The sequence below is a fragment of the Budorcas taxicolor genome, chromosome 1 (genome assembly GCF_023091745.1).
Source record: "Budorcas taxicolor isolate Tak-1 chromosome 1, Takin1.1, whole genome shotgun sequence".
Classification (NCBI taxonomy): domain Eukaryota; kingdom Metazoa; phylum Chordata; class Mammalia; order Artiodactyla; family Bovidae; genus Budorcas; species Budorcas taxicolor.
In genome coordinates this window covers 209,252,954-209,272,145 of record NC_068910.1, presented here as the reverse complement: position 1 = coordinate 209,272,145, position 19,192 = coordinate 209,252,954, and the positions used below count along the sequence as shown (strand labels likewise).

The following is a 19,192-nucleotide window of genomic DNA, read 5'->3' as shown; positions in this document are numbered from 1 at the left end:
GCGGAGGCCAGCAGAGAGGAACCCTGAGCACATGTCTGCAGGGGGACAGGACAAGCCAGGGAAGAAGAGGCCAGGACCCAGGAATCTGAGGTCAAACCGGAAATCTGATGCTGAAGCTGAAAGTCCAGCACTTTGGCCAGGGGTGCCAGAATCTCCACTGAAGAGACATCATCTCTGTGGCCGGCAGAGGCAGGGACTTCTCTCTGCCAAGCAGCCCCGCTCAGGGCCCCTCCGTGTGTCAGGCATCAGAGCACAGGAAGGACCCTGACAGAAGAGACATGAGGATTAGAAAGTGAGATGCTGCAGGCAGGGCCAGGATCACGTGCCGACTGGGAGACCTGGAAGAAGGCCTCAGGCCAACCGTCACAGGTTTCAAAATCCTTCCTGGAAGTGGCAGTAAGACTGAAGCACCCAGCTGCAGCCTCGGCACCTGGGGCATCTCAGGCTTGTCATCACTGTCTTAGTCCCTACGGGCTCTGTCAGGGCCCGCCTGCCAGCCCAGCCCAGACCACCGCCTGGGGCTGCAGGCCCTGCCCAGGAATGGACGTGGCAAGCTGGGCAGTGTCCCACGTCCTGTAGACCCTGCTGTGACACCCGGGTTTTTAGGGGGTTTTAGAGGGTGGGGCAGTAATCTGAGACCCTCCAGGGACCACCCAGGGCCATACTGAACTAGGTCACCGGGCAGGAAGGGGTGGACAGCCTTGGGCACCATCAGACCTGTAGGAAACTGGGAGTCCCTGAGCGGTTGGTCCCACAGAGGAAGCTATGGGCAAAGGACATGCCCTGTCCTTCAAAACTGCACAGGAATGAGGCCACGATCCACCTGTGCTCTGAACTGAGGGCTTGGTCCACACCTTGGACAGGGTCCCGGGAGCTGACGTCAGAGACGGGCCCACTTCTTCCTCCCAAGTCCTCTCGGCCAGAGCAGCTCGAGACACAGAGGTTGCGGCCCCTCCCTCCAAGTGGCCCTCTCTGCAGGACACTCCAGGCCAGCGCAGCGCCAGCCCTGGGCAGTCCCCACCCTGTGGAGTCTCCTGAACCTCCCGGCTCCACAGCTGTCCACACAGAGCTGGGTACCAGACGTATCTACCTGCAGCCCGCCCACCTCCCCACCCACTCCGGGGCTTCCTGGTGAGAGGGATTGTGTGTCCATTCCCAAAGTCCAATGTGTGCTCTGTGTGCGCTCCCCGCCAGTCCACGGCCCAGGCCCACTGTACAGAAGGCGCCCAGTAATGTGGTCCTGCTCCTCAGCTGCTGTGGTGCTGGGCACTCCCCACCCAACACGTGCTAACGTGTGACCACGGGCGTGGTATCAGGCGCCAGGCAGGGAGGCGGCCAGCCCAGGACCTTTAGCTGGACGCTCTCCCAACCCCACGGCACCCAGCACTGGCCCCTCATGGGCGGCCCAGCTCCCCCAGACCCAGCCCAGTCTGTTAGACCATTCCAGCCAGATGGCAGCTGAATGGCCAGTCGGCCATTGGCTCCCTGGTCACATACACCCTGGAGGAAGCTCCTCTGTCCACCGTCCCAAGGTGGACACCTCTCGCCTACTATCTACCTTAGATTCCCAAACCAGACGTGGGGCAGGAACATCTGGGCTGAGGGAGCTGGGTATGTCCAGTCACTGCCCAGGGGGACAGAGTCACAGAGCCTGGTCCCCAGACGGCCAAGGCTCTGGCCCCACCTGGAGACCACAGGCAACGGGGTAAGGCACCTCCCAGGGCTGCGACAATACACCTGAGGTAATAACAAAGTCATACTTCCGGAGGTGAGGAGCAGTTCGGGGGCCCTGCATGTTCATACTGAGGAGCTTGGCTCTGCTTTGGCCCCACAGCAGGGCCAGGATGAGACACCCACACAGCAGTGAGGGCTGCCCCGGGCTGACCCGACGAGACCAGGACCCACAGAAGGGGCCAACTGTCATCCAGTGAGGCCGGTGGCCCAGGGCGGTCTGCAGACTTGACTGCCCACCTAGAAGCACACAGGACAGACGACGGCTCGTCAAGGTGCCCCCTCCCCCAGACTCCGAGGCCAATGAACCCCATTTCCCATCTTGGTTTACCCTGAGAATGAGGAAGAGGCAGCAGTGATGATCGGCCCCTAAAACCTCTCAAACCATCTAGAAACTGCCCTCCAGCCTGGAGGCGTCTGCCCCCCATCCTCACCTTCCCCGGGGACGGTGCCCCTGCTTCCAGGCAGGGGGAGCCCATGAGCCTCATGCCCATGACACCATCTGAGTCCTCCTGGCACCCCTTGGCCTCATTCTGCTGATGACCTCACAGGCGTGGGCGAAACCCTTCACGCCATGGGGGTGCAGGAGCCCCTCTGTGTCTCCAATAACTGTCCAACAAAGCCACCCCCACCCCCAGCCCTATGAACTGAACCACCCAGACCTGAGGCATGGCCGACCATGCACTCTGGCCAAATTCATGAGCTCTGGTTCTCATGAAAGCCTCAGAAGTCCATCCAAGCATTCGGGAAGCTTCTATGAGCCCAGCTGTGTGCCAGGCATATTACCCTCAGGTGCCCTGGGGGAGGACAGCAGCCCGGGGCACTGATGCCTGGGACACCAAGCAGAGCGAAGGTCAGTGGCCGGAGTGGAGGTGCGGGGGCGGGTCCAGGGGTAGGCAAGTCCGTCAGATAGGGAAAGGGCAGAAGGAGAAGCAGGTGGAAGCTCAACGTGGATGTCAAACAGGAGGGGATCCCTGGGGGCATCCCAGCGCCCCTTGAGCCACTATCCACCCTCTCCTTCTCAGGCAACAGGGAGGCTGATGTGGAGGCAGGGGTGGGGCCCAGAGAGGGCCTATAGCCTCTCTCCTCCAGGTGGGTGCTGGGTTAGGGAGAGTGGGCCAGCCAAACCAGCCCAGGAACCCCTGCCTGGCTCCCCAGATCCCAGACTCCAGCCCCAAATGGCTCTTCCCAGGACAGGCAAAAGAAGTCCCGGGGAAGGTGACGAGGGGCCACCTGTCTCCCCAGGACGAGGGCTACGATGGCAGCTGCAGAGCTCAGAGGAAGCTGAGTGCCAGGATGGAGAGATGCCTGCGGGTAGCAAGGAGGGTGTGTGAGGAGCCGACCCCAGGGTGTGAGTGCTACTCGGATAAACCTCAGGGTGAGCCTCTGTGAGGCGTGGGTGTGAGCATATCTGTGCTTGTGCGTGTGCATGAGTGTGTGTGCATGCACGCACGGGGGTGGGAGGAAAGGAGCTGTGGGACAAGTCGAATGTGCGCCGGGCTCCACGGTGCCCACCCCTGTGGGTATGAGAGTCATAGCTGCTCAGGAATCCCAAAGGCTGGTCACCCCAGACCTGGGGTCCTCGGGGGCCGAGGTCCCTTGCACGGAGCTCTCGCTCCTCCAGTACAAGCAGGTCCCCAGCATGCAGTGCCCAGATCTTAGCGGCGCCCTCTCCCAACCCCAGCGCCTGCCAGTCACTGCCCAGTTGTGGGGGCTCCATGTCAGGAAGGCACCACATGCATGTGGCTGAATTTAACACATAAACCTCGTTCGGCTCGGAGCAAAGACGCCACCTGCCAATCCTCCCCCTGCAGTGAACCCAGCCCTTTCTGACCCCATGGGCAGCAACTGCAGGACCCACCAGACAGACAGGACAGTTCCTAATCAAATGAAATCGAAGCAAGCCAGGTGGTGGAGAATCCAGCATCTCACCACCAGGAATGGAGGGTCTAGTGCGTCAGAAGGAGGGTAAGCTAGGCGGCGTGTGCTCAGGAACCTGCGCTCCACTGTCTCCCCTGCCCCCCTAGGCTGCATCAGGAACCACGTGATGGAGCAGGAGTGGGTGTCACCTGCCTGGGGCCCCAAAAAGACAGGAGGAGAGCCTGGCTGCCAGCGTGGAACTCTGCTCTGCAGAGAGGGAGTCTGGACTCTTCCTTACTCAGCACAGCCTCGCTGCTCTACACACACTGGACTCCACTCCCTGGGTGTGCCTCCCTCCTCCTCCCCTCCGACTGCTGCTGACCCTGCGGTGGGACCACTCCTGCTCAGCCCACTCACTGTCACTCCTGGGATCAGAGGCCCAGGTGGTCTCTGAACATGGGCCACCAGTCTCTTCACAAGGGGCAGTAAGTGCCGAGCAGAGGGTTGCCAATTTCAGCAAGAACAAAATATAAAACTGCAAACACTTCCGGGGACAAAGTCCACTCTCACCCAGAGCCCTGTGCCTGCCCGGCTGTCTGCAGGAGCCTAGAGTGTGCTGAGCGGGACCCGCACAGGCAGCAGCTATCCCGGATACAGAGTCGGCACCAGTGTAGACACGCTGGAGAACCCACTGGGAGCCACAGAGAGGGGCTGGCTTTCGAGTGTGGGCATGGGGTTGGGGGGACGCTGAGGAGCACAGGCGGGCCATCAGCAGCCCTGCCCCTCTGGGTGAAACACAGGGATGTGTAGCGGGACACGGAACCCAGCCCGGGGTTAGGGACCACACTGGCCGCACATGCTGCCTACAGAGCCCCTGGGTCCAGAGCCTTGGAGCTTCTCACTGGAGTCCTGCACCCCTGGCTCCTGGCAGCCTGAAGACAGCTGGCTCCACAGCTTTCCCTGCCCACACGCACCACTGGCCCTGAAGGTTCCAGAGAGCACGAGGACTGGGAACCATCTTGCCGGGCCACAGGAATGCCATCCCAGCTGGCCGTAATAATCCTGTTGCCAGGATACAGGTGAGGAAGAAACGCATGGTGCTGGATTAGCGTCTAGACGGTGTGTGACCTTTCTCCTCTTTCTCTAGAAATGGGGACCCAAATCGCAGTGTCACGAGCTGATAGCTTGGATAAAGGAGGACACTGCTTGCGGTGCCCCGTGGGGACATTCCTGCGGCAAGAGGGCCATCGTACCTGCCCAGGCAGCGAGCACCAGCCCAGGGCGGAGCCAGCCACAGGGCACACACAAAGGGGCTTTCATCCGAGGGGCCCCTCACGTCCTCAGTTAGCAATGAGTGAGCTCGGAGGCAGAGAGGACATAAATCGGGAAGGAGAAATTCCTGTGCTTGCCGCAGATGAAGCCGATGTGGTCTGCAGCCAGGCAGAGCCCCACGGCCATTGTGGGTGTCCCCACAACTCAGGGTCAGCCACCAGGCCCAGGAATGGCACAGGCCATAAGGCGACCCCTCAGCCTGTCCTTGGGGGCATGCAGACCGGGGTGGAGATGGCACGACTTCACCTTGGCGGAGGCAATCACAACTTAGGTTTGGGACCATTCACCCCACAGCCAGCATGTGGTCTTCCCAACACGCACACCCATGTCCGGGGAGCCAGAGCTCACAAAAGGGCAGAGTTGGCCTGCTGACCACTGAGAAGGAGCAGGTGGACGGCAGGAGGGAAGGACTGATGGCCCAGACCCCTCGGCACAGGGGCGGTCAGACCAGGACCCAGAGCTGTGAGCCACAGGGCAGCAAGGACACCCAGGAAATAGGTCACAGGGACCACAGGCCCCGGCACATGGACAGGCATGGTGGGCCATCCAGGGGCCAGTTAACAGGCACAGGGTAAAGGTGCGCAGCCCCAAGACTCGGGCAGTCACAGAGAATAACCGTCACTGCTGATACCACAATGTCCACTCAGGACACCATGGCACAAGGGGGTCTCTGCAGAACCCACCCGCATCTCCACGCCTGAGGTTCCCAGAAGCTCAGGCCTGGTGCTGCCCTTTAGGACGTAGCTCCAACACGCATGTTCTGAGCCAGGAAAATGGGAGACACTCCTCATCACGCAGACCTTTAGAAAAAGCACGTGACAGCACAAGGGCTGTTCTTGTGAAGAAAAGGGCAAAGATCAAATCAGACTCTTCCAAACACCTACGCTCAGAGTGAGACGACGCCCCGGAAGCACTTGTCATCCGGAATGTTCCCAAGGGATGCTGGCGTGTAACTGGGTAAACGGCGGGAAAACAGGGTGGGGTGAGGGCTTTAGAGCCACCCAGTGTCTGGCTCAGCCGCTTCATTCCTTCTGGGGCCACCAACTGAACGGACGTGAGTTTGAGCAAACTCCAGGAGATGGCGAAGAACCAGGAGAGCTGGCCTGCTGCAGTCTCGGGGTCATAGAGAGTGGGACACAAGCGAGTGACGGGACAACTACCCCGTGTCTAGTAACTAGCTAGGATCCAAAATCCAGTTCAGCCTGCACTGAGCAGGGTCTTCAGTGGGGACTGAACAGACCAGGGTGATCAGGCTGCTGTGGACAACGCTGCCGCCCAAGGCTCTGGATTCTGGAATCTGGGCAGAGGAGTGTGCCTGCCCCTCCTTCGTCCCATGGCCCGGAGGAGGCGGGGAGTCGGGGGCTACTGCACAGCCTCCCCGCAGAGCCCCCTGAGGTCCCTGCCAGGAAGTGACCTTCGGGCTGGGCCAGCCCTAGCTGCTCCCGAGGTGGCTGGCAGAGGGCCTGGTGGGGGTTGGTCCACTTCTGGAAGTCAGGGGACAAGAAGGGGACCAAACCATGCCCCGGGCCCAGCAGCCAGCCCCTCTTGGCTACCTGCCACCATCGCTTGCTGCCCAGAAGACATAAAACCAGGCTTGCCGGAGTCAGGCCGCCCTCTCGGCCACACACCCTGCCTGACATCTCTGCTCTGCTGAGTGCTTGAGCTCTCAGAGAGGTCCCTGTGCCAGAGGAGAGGGTACAACACCCTCAAAGACAGCATTTACACGGCAGGGGCCCACCTCACAGACTGGCCAGTGTGGCCATTTTCATAAGTGAAGCAAGTCCGGCCCCCAGCTCCCACTGGTCCTTAAGTCTCTCAGCATCCAGATAACTGAAGGTCCACCCAGCACCCGGATAACTGAAGGCCCATCTTGGATAGCTGAAGGTCCACTCAGCACCCGAGATGGCTGGAAACAGACAAGACTGGTCCATTCGACGAGCTCTGAGTACTGTCCATTTGCTCAACAGCGGGTCAGCTTTTCTTTATAAAAATCTTCAACGTGCCAGGGTGCTGGGCAGAACTGGCACTTTGGGGGAATGTGCTTTTGTGCCATTTGCCTCATTCTCCAAAAATAGAACAAAGCGGGTCGCCGTCTGACCTCATGGAGGATAACACCCAGCCCCGCCCTGTGAGGGCCCAGCCAGTCAAGAGTCCCAAGGCAGCACCCCACACACAGTTCCTTTGCTCACAGGCCCATCCAGGCATTCTTGAGTGTTCTGCCGTCCTCCCTGGCCACGGTCATCTGCCTGTCCACCACCTCTCACCATGTTCAGGCTTGCATCACCAGTCAGAGCCCAGCCCAGCATATCGGAGCCCCTGGTGCCACAGGGGTCACGCAAGGTCACTCTGGGGCTCGAACCCTGAGAGGTCCCTGGGACGGGCCCGTCTAACCTCTCCACAGAGAGCCGCAGCCCAGGGTGCATGACACACAGGCCAGAGAGTGGACCGTCGGGACTCAGAGTCAGCAAGGAGACTCCAGGGCCCCCTCAGGGCGTGGGGGGAATCCCAAGGTCTTCGAATGTATTAAAGTTTCCACGCCGACAGGAAGCATCACTTTACAAATGATAGGATTGCCATTACCACAACTCCACCCGTTTTGGTGACCCAGCCACGCACTGGACATAGTCGTGTGGCTGCTGGAGCAAATGACCACACATCGGGGGCTTAAAACCACAGTTCTGGAGGCCGGAGGTCTAAGACCCAGGTAGGCACGACCGTGCTCCTTCCCGGGGGCCTCTTGGTCCGGCATCTGTAAGAGCCTGTGCACTTGGGCTCACAGCCCCTTCCTGCATCCTCCCATCTCTCTCTCGACCTCTGTCTCCATCACCATGTCGCCCTGTTCTGACCTGGCCCTCGGCCTTCCCCATCCCTTCTCAGGACCTAGGATTACACATAGGACCACCCTGATAATCCAGGGTAATCTCTGCAGCTCAGGAGCCTTAATGCCATCCAGAGTTGTTCTCACCACATAAGGCAGCGCTCGCAGTCCTGTGGATGCTGACACAGATGTCTTGGGGCTGAGGCTCAGCGGACCATGTGCCACGGGAAGTAAAAGTTTAAATGAGGGGAGTGCTTGTCTAGGTTCCTAAGTGTGGACAAGTTGGGTGTTTGGACAGTGAGCTCCCTGTCTGGTGGTGGGGGTGAGGGGGTGTGATATCATCTGGGGAGCAGACTGACTGGCAGCTGGCTCTCCCGCAGGCCTCCAGCTTCTGTACCCAGAAGGGCCATCTGTCCACACAAGCCAGGTCGGAGTCGGCAGGGAGAACAGCCCAAGTGTGTTAAGAGGTCAGATTTCCCCACAATGGCAGTAAAGGCTGTGTAGGAATGGGTGGTGTCCATTCTCAATTATTCTCACAATATGATGTTATGAAGGATCGGCAGAGCATTGCAGATTCTGAGTCACTGCCGGCTGGACCCGAGTTTCCCAGGGATGGAGGCTCAGTTTAGCCAGAAACAGGAAGGCCCTGGCTGCCCTGTGGCCTGGACTGAGACAGTTCCCCTGGTGCCATGGGGATAAGGCTGAGATGTGAGGACACAAAATAAGCAGAGGTCGCTGCCAACACTGCCCACTGGGGCGGGGGCAGGGTAACCCTGCAACCCCAGGACCAGGAGAAGTGAGCAAAGTGTCAGCCAGAACCCGAAACGGGGCAAGAAGGCCAGGCCAGGAGGGGCATCTGGGCTCAGAAAGGACCATCTGCACCCCTGCCCTGGCCGGCGGCCAAGAGGCTGAGGAGCAGCCAGGCGGTGCTCAGTGGAGGGACAGAGGATGTCTCGCTGCAGTAATGATTTATGGTAGAGAAGGCCTCCCCCAGCCACAGCGATGGGCCCCTGGGAGCAGAGGTCCGGCAGCCCTCTCCTGGGAGCCTGCCTTCTAAAGTCCTCAGTTCCCCACGAGGGGAAGGAGGGTCCGTGCTTGGTCACTGGGCAGTGGCTGGGTGGGGCAGCGGCTGGAGGGGTCTTGAGGTGCAGGGTCAGGTGGGGAGACCCTGAATGTGAGCACAGACAGAATCAAGGGTGGCTTCTCGTCGCCCTGGCTCGAAGGCCACGGTGACCGAGGGCAGAAAGGATGCTGCGCTGCCTGCTGTCTGAGCAGACGCCGCCCAGATGACATCCCCAGCAGGCTGAGCCTGGTTCCCGGCACTGACGGGACCTCAACCCGGGAACCCGGGGACCCAGGAACCGGCCTGGCTGGTGGAGAACGAGAGGCCCCATGGAATCTCAGTGGAAGAGTTTTCAAAATACAGCAACCTCGTAACAGGATCCAACAGGCAGCGGCAAGTCTGCGCTCCCTGGATCGCTCCCATGAGATGTGTGGGTGGGCGAGACAGCACTGGCCCAGGGGCCCGAGCACTGGGAAGACTTCGGGCCTTGGGGTGAGTGGGCTGCTTTGTCTGACACTCATGATCGCTTCAGCAGGCGCAGCCCACGGACAGGGAAGAAGCACAGAAACCATGTTCCGGTCACGTGGACCCATTTCCTGCTCTCACCAGGCCCTCCTCTGAGCCCCACCCTGGCAGCTGGCTGGGACCATCCTTGACATGGTTTCTCGGGAGCCCAGTAAGGGCTGTCAGGATGCATCCCAGGGAGCTCCCTGCAGAAATGCCCTACTCAGGCCCGCAGATCCCACTGTCCTTCCCAGTTTACAGACCAGAGGCACAGAGATGGTGAGGCATCTGCGAAAGGCCACACAGCACTAGGAGGCAGAGCTGGAATTAAAACCTCGAGCCTGGGCACCCGGCCCACATAGCAGATGGTGTCCCAGCCACAAAAACACAGTGGCCGGCGGGCTGCCTGCCAGCCATACTACATGAGGATTTAGTGACCCCACACTTGTCTTCTGCAAGGACCAGCTCCAGGGCACGCCCCGTGAGGCCGAGTAAAGATAAGAGCCCCATGTGGCACGTGGCCCCGGGGCTCTGCCGGCCCAGCCCAGCTTGCCTCTCGGAATTCTCCCAACCCCTACCTCCCCTGAGACATGGGATAGGTCCTGGTGTGGTCCCTGAGCAGTGCCCCACCTCTACAGGAAAAGGCCATAAAAAAAAAAAAAAAAAAAAAAAAAACAGAAAAAAAACCACCAACAACATCAATTCCATGCTTTAAGGAATTCCAATCCTGCCCACAAACTAGAAACTATGCCAAATATGCCCCCTGCAAGGTGACACCATAGGGACATGACGATGAGGAAGACGATGCAGGGACAGAGAACAGATGTCAGAGCAAAGAGATGTGTGGAGGCCGAATAACACCAGCACCTGCACCCTCACTACAGAGAAACCGCGTTTCTCCACTTATCACAGAAGCAAGATTTTCAAAGCGACAACAGCCCTGGTGGCTTGGGCTGAAAAGTCGAAGGTACCTCCTGTCCATCTGGGGGGGTTGCCCACCGCCCCCCCTGCAGGTTCCAACCACAGCCCGCCCCCTGGCACTTGGTCCTAGCACTGACAAGGGGCACCCCAGACGAGGAGCTCAGACCCCACAGTGGATGTGGTCAGCCAGCCCTGTGTCACCTGGGACACTGCTGTTTACCTACCTATCGGGCAAGGCAGGGCGCACACAGAGGTGCTCAAAGGTGAGTCAGGAAAGAGGAAGTCAGTGGCCCCAGGCCATGTGGCTGGGGTCACCACCCACCACCTGCCAGCCCCAGACTGACTGGGGCGAAGGAAAGGCCTTCAGAAGTTCTCTAGTGCGAATCCTGATGCTGTCCCTCGAGACTCATGAGCCCTCGCTTGGGAGAAACCCTGACTCCGTGAGACTGGCTAGCTGGCACGGGACACAGGGTGCTCAGCCTTCAGAGGGTCAGCACACCCTGCATCAGGCCCTGGGCCAGCTGCTGGGGGTCCTGGAATGTCACCTCCTATGACCCTGCCCTCCTCACAGGACGGGTGGGGGGGTTGGATTTCCCACCTGGCACTGTCGCAGCAGAAGCAGCCACATAAATCACTGTAGTCGCACCAAGATGAAGTCCCCTGGTTGCCTAAATGGGAACGAGGAAGAACGGTGTCCTTTCATCCTGGAAGCCATGGGGCCCCTGGATCCAGGTCCCAGCAGATGTGCCCCCAACCCCAACCCCCAGCAGCTGGTGGGCACCCCTCCCCCCAGGCCCTTCCCATCCCTTCTGCTAGGTGGGAGCCTGAGCACGGTATGCCCTTGCCAGGATGGGCCCTCCAGGCGCTGCTTTCTCGCCAGCTCAAGTCTCAAAGCAGAAGGGACCTCTCGGCTCACCGAGAACCGCCCGCGCTGGCAGGCTCTGTGCAAACAACAGACCCAGCTGCCTGAGCCTGGTACCAGCTCTGAGATTTGAGCTCAGACTCAAAACAAGCAAGCCTGACTGCCCGACCTGAATCTGCTCAAGGAACAGCACAAAGAGTAAAATGAGAACTTGACACCAAAATTAAACGAATGACTGGATGAATAAAATAAAGTTATAAGGTGTGATATCTGCAGGTTCAGTCTGGGCTCCATGAAAACCACTGAAACCCGTCCATCAGGCACACAAGCAGGTTTCTGCAGTGTCCAGCCAGGCCCCCGGCAGTGACCCATCACCTAGATGCTAGCTAGCTCCACTCACACAGGCCCATCCTGTCGCCCTGCAGAACCGTCTGCAAGCCCTCAGTTCTGGTCTCATGGCCTCTGTAAGAAAAAACCCCGTGAAGGTCAACCCTGACCATGGCCAGCACCTGGGCAGCTAGACCCATAGCAGAGCCTCCTGTCATCCAGAAACCAGGGGTGGCTGAGAGTCCCACTTGTGACGCCAGTCCAGTGCTGGGTCCCGCTGCCCTATCCCACCACCCTCGTCACGGTGGCTCAGCCCAGGAGCGTCCCCAGCTACAAGCGTGGAATTCCAGACAGATGTGCCGGCCTGCAAACAAGCCCTCCTTCCTGGGCGCTCACTGAAGACAACCAGAAGGCCATGCTGAGGCTTGCCTCCTCTGCCGGAGGAGCTGGGGCTGCGGACGGGCCCCTGCAGGCAGGCTGGCGGAACAGACACTGCCCCACAGCCTCCAAATTTCGTCTGACTCAGCGCATCTGTGATCTAAAGCTCCTTCTGACAGGCGTTCAGGGCAGCCCAGAACTGCCAATGGAAAACATGACCCCAGGGGCCAGCGCGCATCACCCATCCACACCCTGCTGGAACCAGGCTGTAGCAGGGAGCAGCGGGGCACTGTGTCTCCTGGAGAATCCCTGAGCGATACAGTGGGCACTGCAAGGTCCCAGACAAGGGTGGAGACACCACGTGCTCAGTCGCTTCAGTCGTGTCTGACTCTTTGCAACCCCGTGGACTGTAGCCCACCAGGCTCCTCTGTCCATGGGATTCTCCATGCAAGAATACTGGAGTGGGTTGCCATGCCCTCCTCCAGGGGATATTCCTGACCCAGGGATCAAACCCAGGTCTCCTGCATTACAGGTGGGTTCTTGACCGCTGAGCCACTGGGGAAGACCACTAGGAGATACCACTGCTGCTGCTGCTGCTGCTAAGTCACTTCAGTCGTGTCCGACTCTGTGCAACTCCACAGACAGCAGCCCACCAGGCTCCACCGTCCCTGGGATTCTCCAGCCAAGAACACTGGAGTGGGTTGCCATTTCCTTCTCCAAAGCATAAAAGTGAAAAGTGAAAGTGAAGCCACTCAGTCGTGTCCGACTCTAAGCAACCCCATGGACTGCAGCCTACCAGGCTCCTCCATCCATGGGATTTTCCAGGTAAGAGTACCGGAGTGGGGTGCCATTGCCTTCTCTGAGGAGATACCACAAGCAGCAGTAAACACGAGGCATGTCAGACACCACACCGGTGCAGAGAGAAGCTTCACAGTGTGACCACCTGCTGCTCGGGGCACCTGCCCCAGCTTAGGACAGGAAAGCGAGGCGAAGCCCACCACCCCTCCCCCTGCTCCCAAATCGGCAGGAGGGTAGGGTGGAGCTCAGAGGCCCAGTCCTCCTCAGGAAGGAGCTGTACCTGGTGGAGGGCTCCTCTCAGACCCTTTACCATCAGATTTGGGAGGCAGGCATGTCCAGAGAAGCCACATGACCTGGCAGGTGGGTAGAGCTGTGGGAACTCCCAGGCACACTGCAGCAACACGCCCCTCCCCCAGCAAAGTTCTCATCATCCCGGGGGCATTGCCATCAAAATGTATCAAATTCAATCATCTTATGAGCATGCTAAACATATATTTTCATTTTCCCAGTAATTTCTCCCCTATTCCCACCAATAGCATCCAGTTCTGGGTAGTTTTGTGTGTTATATCCTTCAATGTCACCTTCTACCCAGACCTCAGACAGCTGGTGCTTGGCCATAAAAGAGGGGCCTTTTTGGGGTTCTCTCTCAGATGACAGCTAACCCAGATTCTTCAACTTTCTGAGCAGAGCTGATTAGAATGTGCCATCTGTGGTCTGCCCTCACAGGCACCAGGGTGGCCACACCTCGTTTGACCAGGGCTGCAAATGGGCACGTGCCATGGGGTGATGGGTGGCCACTGAGGACGGACATGGAGCAGGGAGCTGCTTATTAGCCACAGCTGTGGCAAGACCAGCTTGCTCCTCACCCACTGCATCTGACCCCTGAGTGCTGGCAGGAAGTCAGCCCCTGGCCCTGGGGGCCACCCCCTCTGCTGACCAGTCCTTCCTAGTAGTGCTCAGACCACAAGAGGGTTTGCTAGCCATCATGTCAGAAGACTGGTCTTGCTTCATTCTGTCCCCCACGGAGTCCCAGGACATCTCCAACAACCCAGATGAAGAGAGAGCCAGGCACTCTGGTGGGGAGAAAGTGAGTGTGTGCATGTGTGTACACAATTATGTGTGTGCATGTGTGCACACATGTCTGTGCACATATGTATATTTGTGCATGAACGTGTGAGTGCATGTGTGCACGTGTGTGCATCTGTTGTGCATGTATGCACATATGCATGCATATTTTCGTATGCATGTGTACATTTGTGTGTGCATGTATGTGCACACATGCGTGTGTATTTGCATATGCATGTGTGCGTTTATGTGTGTGGGTGTGCACATGTGTGTGCACATTTATTGAGCATGTGTGCACCTGTATTTTCAGGGTGAAGTGGGCCGGGCAGGGCAGGCTCACCCAGCCCCTCAAGCTCTGGATGGAGTCAGTTTCTCTCCTTCTAGGTTTCTGTGCAAGGATTTTCCCCCTCCTTCTTTTAAAGGAAAGCAGAAGTGCTTGAAAAACAAGTTTTGCTGAAATTCAAAACTATCTTAGAGGTCCTGCACCTGAACCTTGAAGACTCCCCAATGACACAGCCCCTCGAAACAAGCCTGCCTTGGATGAGAGCTCCTTCTTCAGCTTAGGTCTCTTACTCAGGTCCTGTGGACTCGGAATCAAGACACTGCAGATGCAGGGACATGTGGGGTCTTGGCTGTGTCTTGTTCAAGCCCAAACCCTGCAGGACCACCCAGGAAGTGGGGGAGGGGAACCACAGCTATCAGCTAAGACCTGGACCCACTGATGGACGCTGGGAGGTCCTAGTGGTGAGAAAGGGTGGGACACACGGGTCTGGGGGTGTGGGGTGGGGGGAGCTGAGAGCCTGAGCCCAATATCACTTGTGGGAGGGGCCAAAGCCAAGATGACCCAAGTCTAGGCTCTTAGCCTAGTCCCGGCCATCCTGCAAATGCCCACTGGGCAAGGTCCTTCTTCCTCAGCCCTAGAGGACTGACCCACAGCAGAAAGCCACTGTAACAGGTTCCACCCCAGTACTTTCTCCAGGAATGGGACCGCAGGCAGCTCTGAGCCTCCAGGCTGTAAGGCCACTCGGAGTGTCCCTGTGGGTTTTGGTTATGCGGGAGCTCACGGCACCAGTCAGGAGAATCAGGCAAAACAGCAAAAGACTTGGGGGCGGGGTCAAGCGCAGCTCAGGGAGAGACATGGGAAAACGCATCATTTGAGGTCAGAAAAAGTGTTCAAATCAGCCAACAGGGCTTACGTTTTTGACTCTCAAGAGGAACTCTGAAGCATTTCCAGGACAAATTGAGCCCCTGCTAAGTCAGGATTTCACATACATTAACTCTTCTCCAACAGTGTCTAGAGGGGGCACCTATTACCCCACCCCAAAGGGACTTGGCCCAGCATGGACAGGACCTGAGTTTTCCCCACGAGGGGGAGGGGTGGGCAGTGCACAGCCTGCTGAGCCTACTTCCTGCTTTAAGCCCCAGGGAACAGAAAGAGCTGCATTCCATCAGGCACCTCGGAAGGGGCTTCCTTCCTCCCAGAGGACCTGGGACTATGCAAAGCCCCATAGCAGCCACGTGGTGGGACAGAAGATAAAACACACCATTTCTTGAGCTGTCACGCTCCCCCCACCACCCCCAAAGTCTGCGTTTACTTGAACACCCTCCGAGTTCTCATCTCACCAAAGCTTGTGGACATTACATTTTATTTTTCCTTCTCTAATGCTCAGTCACCACCCTTGATTTCCTCCCCTTGGTCACAAAACTTCATAAGCTGAGGTGTGGATGCTTCAATGTCCTTCCTTTCCCAAGAGGATGCATGATTATAAAAGAGGCTTTGTGGTTACACATTCCTGCACAAGCCTGAGGGGGTGGCCCAGGAAGCCACCGCAGTAGTTCCAGGCAGTCATAAGGACCCCAAGAAATCAGAGGACTGACCCCGGCAAGGACAAACACTCCCTAAAAGCACCCCCTCCGCCCCCCAGGTTAACACAAATCCATGAGGAATTACCTGGTCCTCTACAAACAGGTGCTTTCCACACCATCTCTTTAAAAGCGTGTCTTTATGAGGTGGTTACATTTTTTAAAGGTCTGCGCTGCTATTTAACCTGGTGACCAAGCCGACTGGAAACAATGAAGATTACCGTGGCTGTCTCCCAGGAGCCTCCCCAGCTCATCACCCTCCCCGGCCAGCTGTGGCAGCAGGTGTGTGGCTGCTCTGGTGACCACAGTCAACAGTCACTCTGGCCGCGAGGAGCAGGCTGCCCAGGACGGGTGTCAGAGCGAACGGTCTACCTGTGAAAAAACACCGACTCTTTGGGGATGGGGGCTCCCCTCGGGTCCGGCAGCCCCACCTCCCCCCCACTGCGAGCTCCTCCTGGGACTTTGCCGGGCTTGTTGGGACGAGGACCCGGGCGGCCGTCTGGGTGGAAACGGGGTCCCCCAAACTGGTAGCAAAGGGAGTTTCCGTGCGACCAGAGCGGCCTTCCGGAGCACCGTCTGCGGTCCACGCGGGAGAAGCGGCCAGCGGGCGCCGCCAAACAACGGACCTCCGCGCATTGTTCTCCCGGCGGCTGCTCGGCGCTCGGCCGCATCAAAGGGACCGCGCGCAACCCGACACCGCAGAGGGCGCGGGGACAGAGGCCTGCGGCCCGGGCCCGAGCGACGCACAAAGGCTGGCCCTGGGGAAACCTGAGCACTTTTGCCTCGACAGGTTGGAAACCACACGGCTGCGCTCCGCCCCGCGCTGTCCTCCCGGGAGACTGGCCGGACTCGGCGCGGCAACGCCGGGTCCCAGAGGTACGAGCCGCTGCAGCCGCCCAGACGCTGGGTGGGACTAGGCCGGTGACGGCGACACAGGCCTGGGGTCGGGCGTCGGATGCCCGGGCGTCTCCGAGCCACAGCGCGTGTAACCGCCGCCACCGCGACCTCGGCGGATCCTTCGCTGGCCCTCTGCCGCAGCGCTGTCCGCCGAGCGCACCAACTTCCCCGCAGAGTCGCCAAAGTTTGGTCACGACACGAGGATCTCAGGACGCGCACTGTCCGCACCATCCCCAGCCCGGCCCGCTCCCCGGTCCCGGGCGCGCCCAGGTGGCCCGAAGCCCGCAGTCGAGGACACTCCGGACATACGGCCCCGGCCCGACCCCGTCACCCTCCAGTCGCCGCCCGCGGGCCAACTGCACGCGTGGGCAGAGCCGGGACCGCCTCCCAGGACCGAAGCCGATACCGGCTGGGCTGAGGCCGTAGCCGCCTGGGACCGGCCGAAGATCCGCACAAAGTGCGGCCGGAGGCGGGCGTGCCCAGCGCAGGCACTTTCGTGTCGGCACTTTTCTTACCTGGCTCGGCGGACGCTGTGCTGACCACGAGAAGCAGGACCAGGTGGGCGAGCAAGTCCAGGAGGCGACGCCGCCGCGGCTGCAGCCAAGGCCACCTGCGGGCACAAGCCACAGGTTAGGGCACAGCGCACGCCCCCGTTCCCAGCCCGTGCGACCTCCCGGTCCCCGCCTGTCCGTGGCCCTGCGCGGCCCGCACCTCGGCGCCATGCTCCGCGAGCCGGACGTCTGTGCAGCGGGATGCTGCGAGCTCAGCCTCGGTGCACCCGATCGGCCGGCGGAGCTCTGGCCGCCGCGGGGGCCAGGCCGGGAGGGGGGGGCGGGGGGGCGGGCAGGGGCGGGGCTGGTCAGGGGGCGGGACGACGGGCCTGGGACGCGAGGACCGACCAGGGCAGGGGCGGGGCGGGGCGGTGGGTGGGCAAGGGGTGGAGCAGGCAAGAAAGTGGGGACGGGCCCTAGCAAGGGGCAGGGCCGGGCGCCGGGCTCTGCACGCGGCCCTGGGCCCCAGGAGTGGAGTAAACGTGAGGAGAGGGCTTCGGACCCCTGACCTGGCTCATCGGCCTGTCCCCGGGTCCTAGCACCCTTCCTCTGCAGCCGCAGTGTTTCTCTCGCCGCCTCAGCCACACCTGCCCCTACCGCTGCCCACGACGGCACCCGGGGTCTCTGGCTCCAAACCTCGGGTATACAGCCCTGCGTTTATTTGGGAAGGTGACTGTAATCAGGGGATTGGTCCTCGGGTCCTGAGTCCGATGCGGCAGCGGAAAGGAGGGCTATTTGAACAAAGACGTTACTCTCCAGGGGGCGGCGGTTGGAGGAAAGGGCAGCTGGGCTTCTCCTGCCCACCCTTTCGGACACAGTGACCGCGTCGTGGCAACCCACCCGTCCTCGCCGCCTTCACGGGCTCGGTGCCCAGCACGGTTTCATCTCCAGGCCCCACTCCCCACGTTGCGCCCCTTCTGGAACCCTCGCAGGGGATGGGCCCTGCACCCCAAGAGGCCTCTGCCCTGGAGTTCCAGCCCCCAAGACCTGGTCTGGGAGGCCCCTCCCCCTGCTGGAAGTCCAGTTGCACCCCACCCTAGCCTTCCAGGCTCTCCCAGCCCCTTCACCTCCCTCTCCCCGAGCCTTTGCCACTCTGGGAGCTCTGGTCATTTCTTCTTCCTCAGGCCTGTGCTCCCAACCCCCACCTGACCGCCTGACCTCAGTCCCTCCCTCCACCAGGCAGCTGCTAAAGGGGTCCTGTCCTCAGACCACCCACAGGCCTCTCCAGGCAACCAGAGCCCCTCACATCGGCCTCTTAAAGTAAACTCACATTTCCCTGAATCTGATCCCCTCAGGGTTTGCAAAAAACAGGGTCCCTGATGCCATCAAATTCAGGGGTTCCAGGGCCATTGCCCTTGGCTTATTATCTCTGCTAAGCCCTCTGGAGTCACCCCGCTCCTTCTCCGTGCCACCTCCTGATCCTGGTTCACCTCCTGCCTGGAGCCCTGAGCCCTGTCTGCAGTGCAGACTCTGGGCCTCTCCACGCCTTGCTAGGCTTTCCCTGCATCATCGGCAGCCCCAACCTCACCATCTCTCAGCCTAGATCAGCCTAGAAAACAAGCCCCTGGTCTGGCCCCCTCCACATCCTCCTGTATGTATCTACCCACTCTCAACCACCACCTCCCCAGGTCCTGGCCAGCAAGCTGCTCCTGGAGCCTCCTGCAGTGGCCCGCAGCCCCTCTCTCTCTCCCTCCTTCTACCCCCCACCCCCCACCCCCACCCCTGGGCCCTGCAGCCCTAGCAGAGGGCCTGCTGGGATTCCAGTCCCATGGCATCATCCCCCCCTCCCCCCTCCAGTCTTCAAAGGCTGATGGGTGCTGCTGGGCACCCCAGGCTGTGTCTGTCCTGTCTGGCTACACCTGTCCACCTGCTCACCCCTCCGTCATCACCTGCTTCCGAACCTGGAGTCCTTCTCCTGGTCCCATGAAAAGGGTGCTTATGGCCCATGGCGGCGATGAGAGAAAGCAACTTAGAGGATTATGACTACATTTTTTAAAAATGAAAGAGAACAGCATTGAATAGAAGTGCAAAACTTGCTGTCTAGGTGGATGGAGGGGTTGGGTGGTGTCCACGTGCCTGTGTGTCTGTCAGTAGGCGTGTGTGCAGTGGGTGCACGAGTCTGGGCGTGAGCAGTTCCTATGACTGTGTGCAGTTGTGTGCATGTGTGGCTGTCAGTGTTGTTACTGGACAGAGCTTGGGTCTGCTCGCCAGATCACAGCAAA

At 59.8% G+C, this 19,192-nt stretch overlaps 1 protein-coding gene across 2 annotated transcripts in view; it reads right to left on the bottom strand.

Moving 5' to 3' along the window:
- COL18A1 (collagen type XVIII alpha 1 chain) overlaps positions 1 to 17,196 on the bottom strand; it is a 92,116-nt gene extending 74,920 nt beyond the window's left edge. For both annotated transcript variants that reach the window (XM_052640878.1, XM_052640947.1), the window contains exons 1-2: positions 17,131 to 17,196; positions 16,935 to 17,029 (exon numbers count right to left, since the gene is read on the bottom strand). In XM_052640878.1, the coding sequence (XP_052496838.1) occupies positions 16,935 to 17,029; positions 17,131 to 17,141 (106 nt within the window). In that variant the 5' untranslated portion in view covers positions 17,142 to 17,196. The remainder of the gene's footprint in view (positions 1 to 16,934; positions 17,030 to 17,130) is intronic.
- Between the last annotated feature and the right edge of the window lie 1,996 nt (positions 17,197 to 19,192).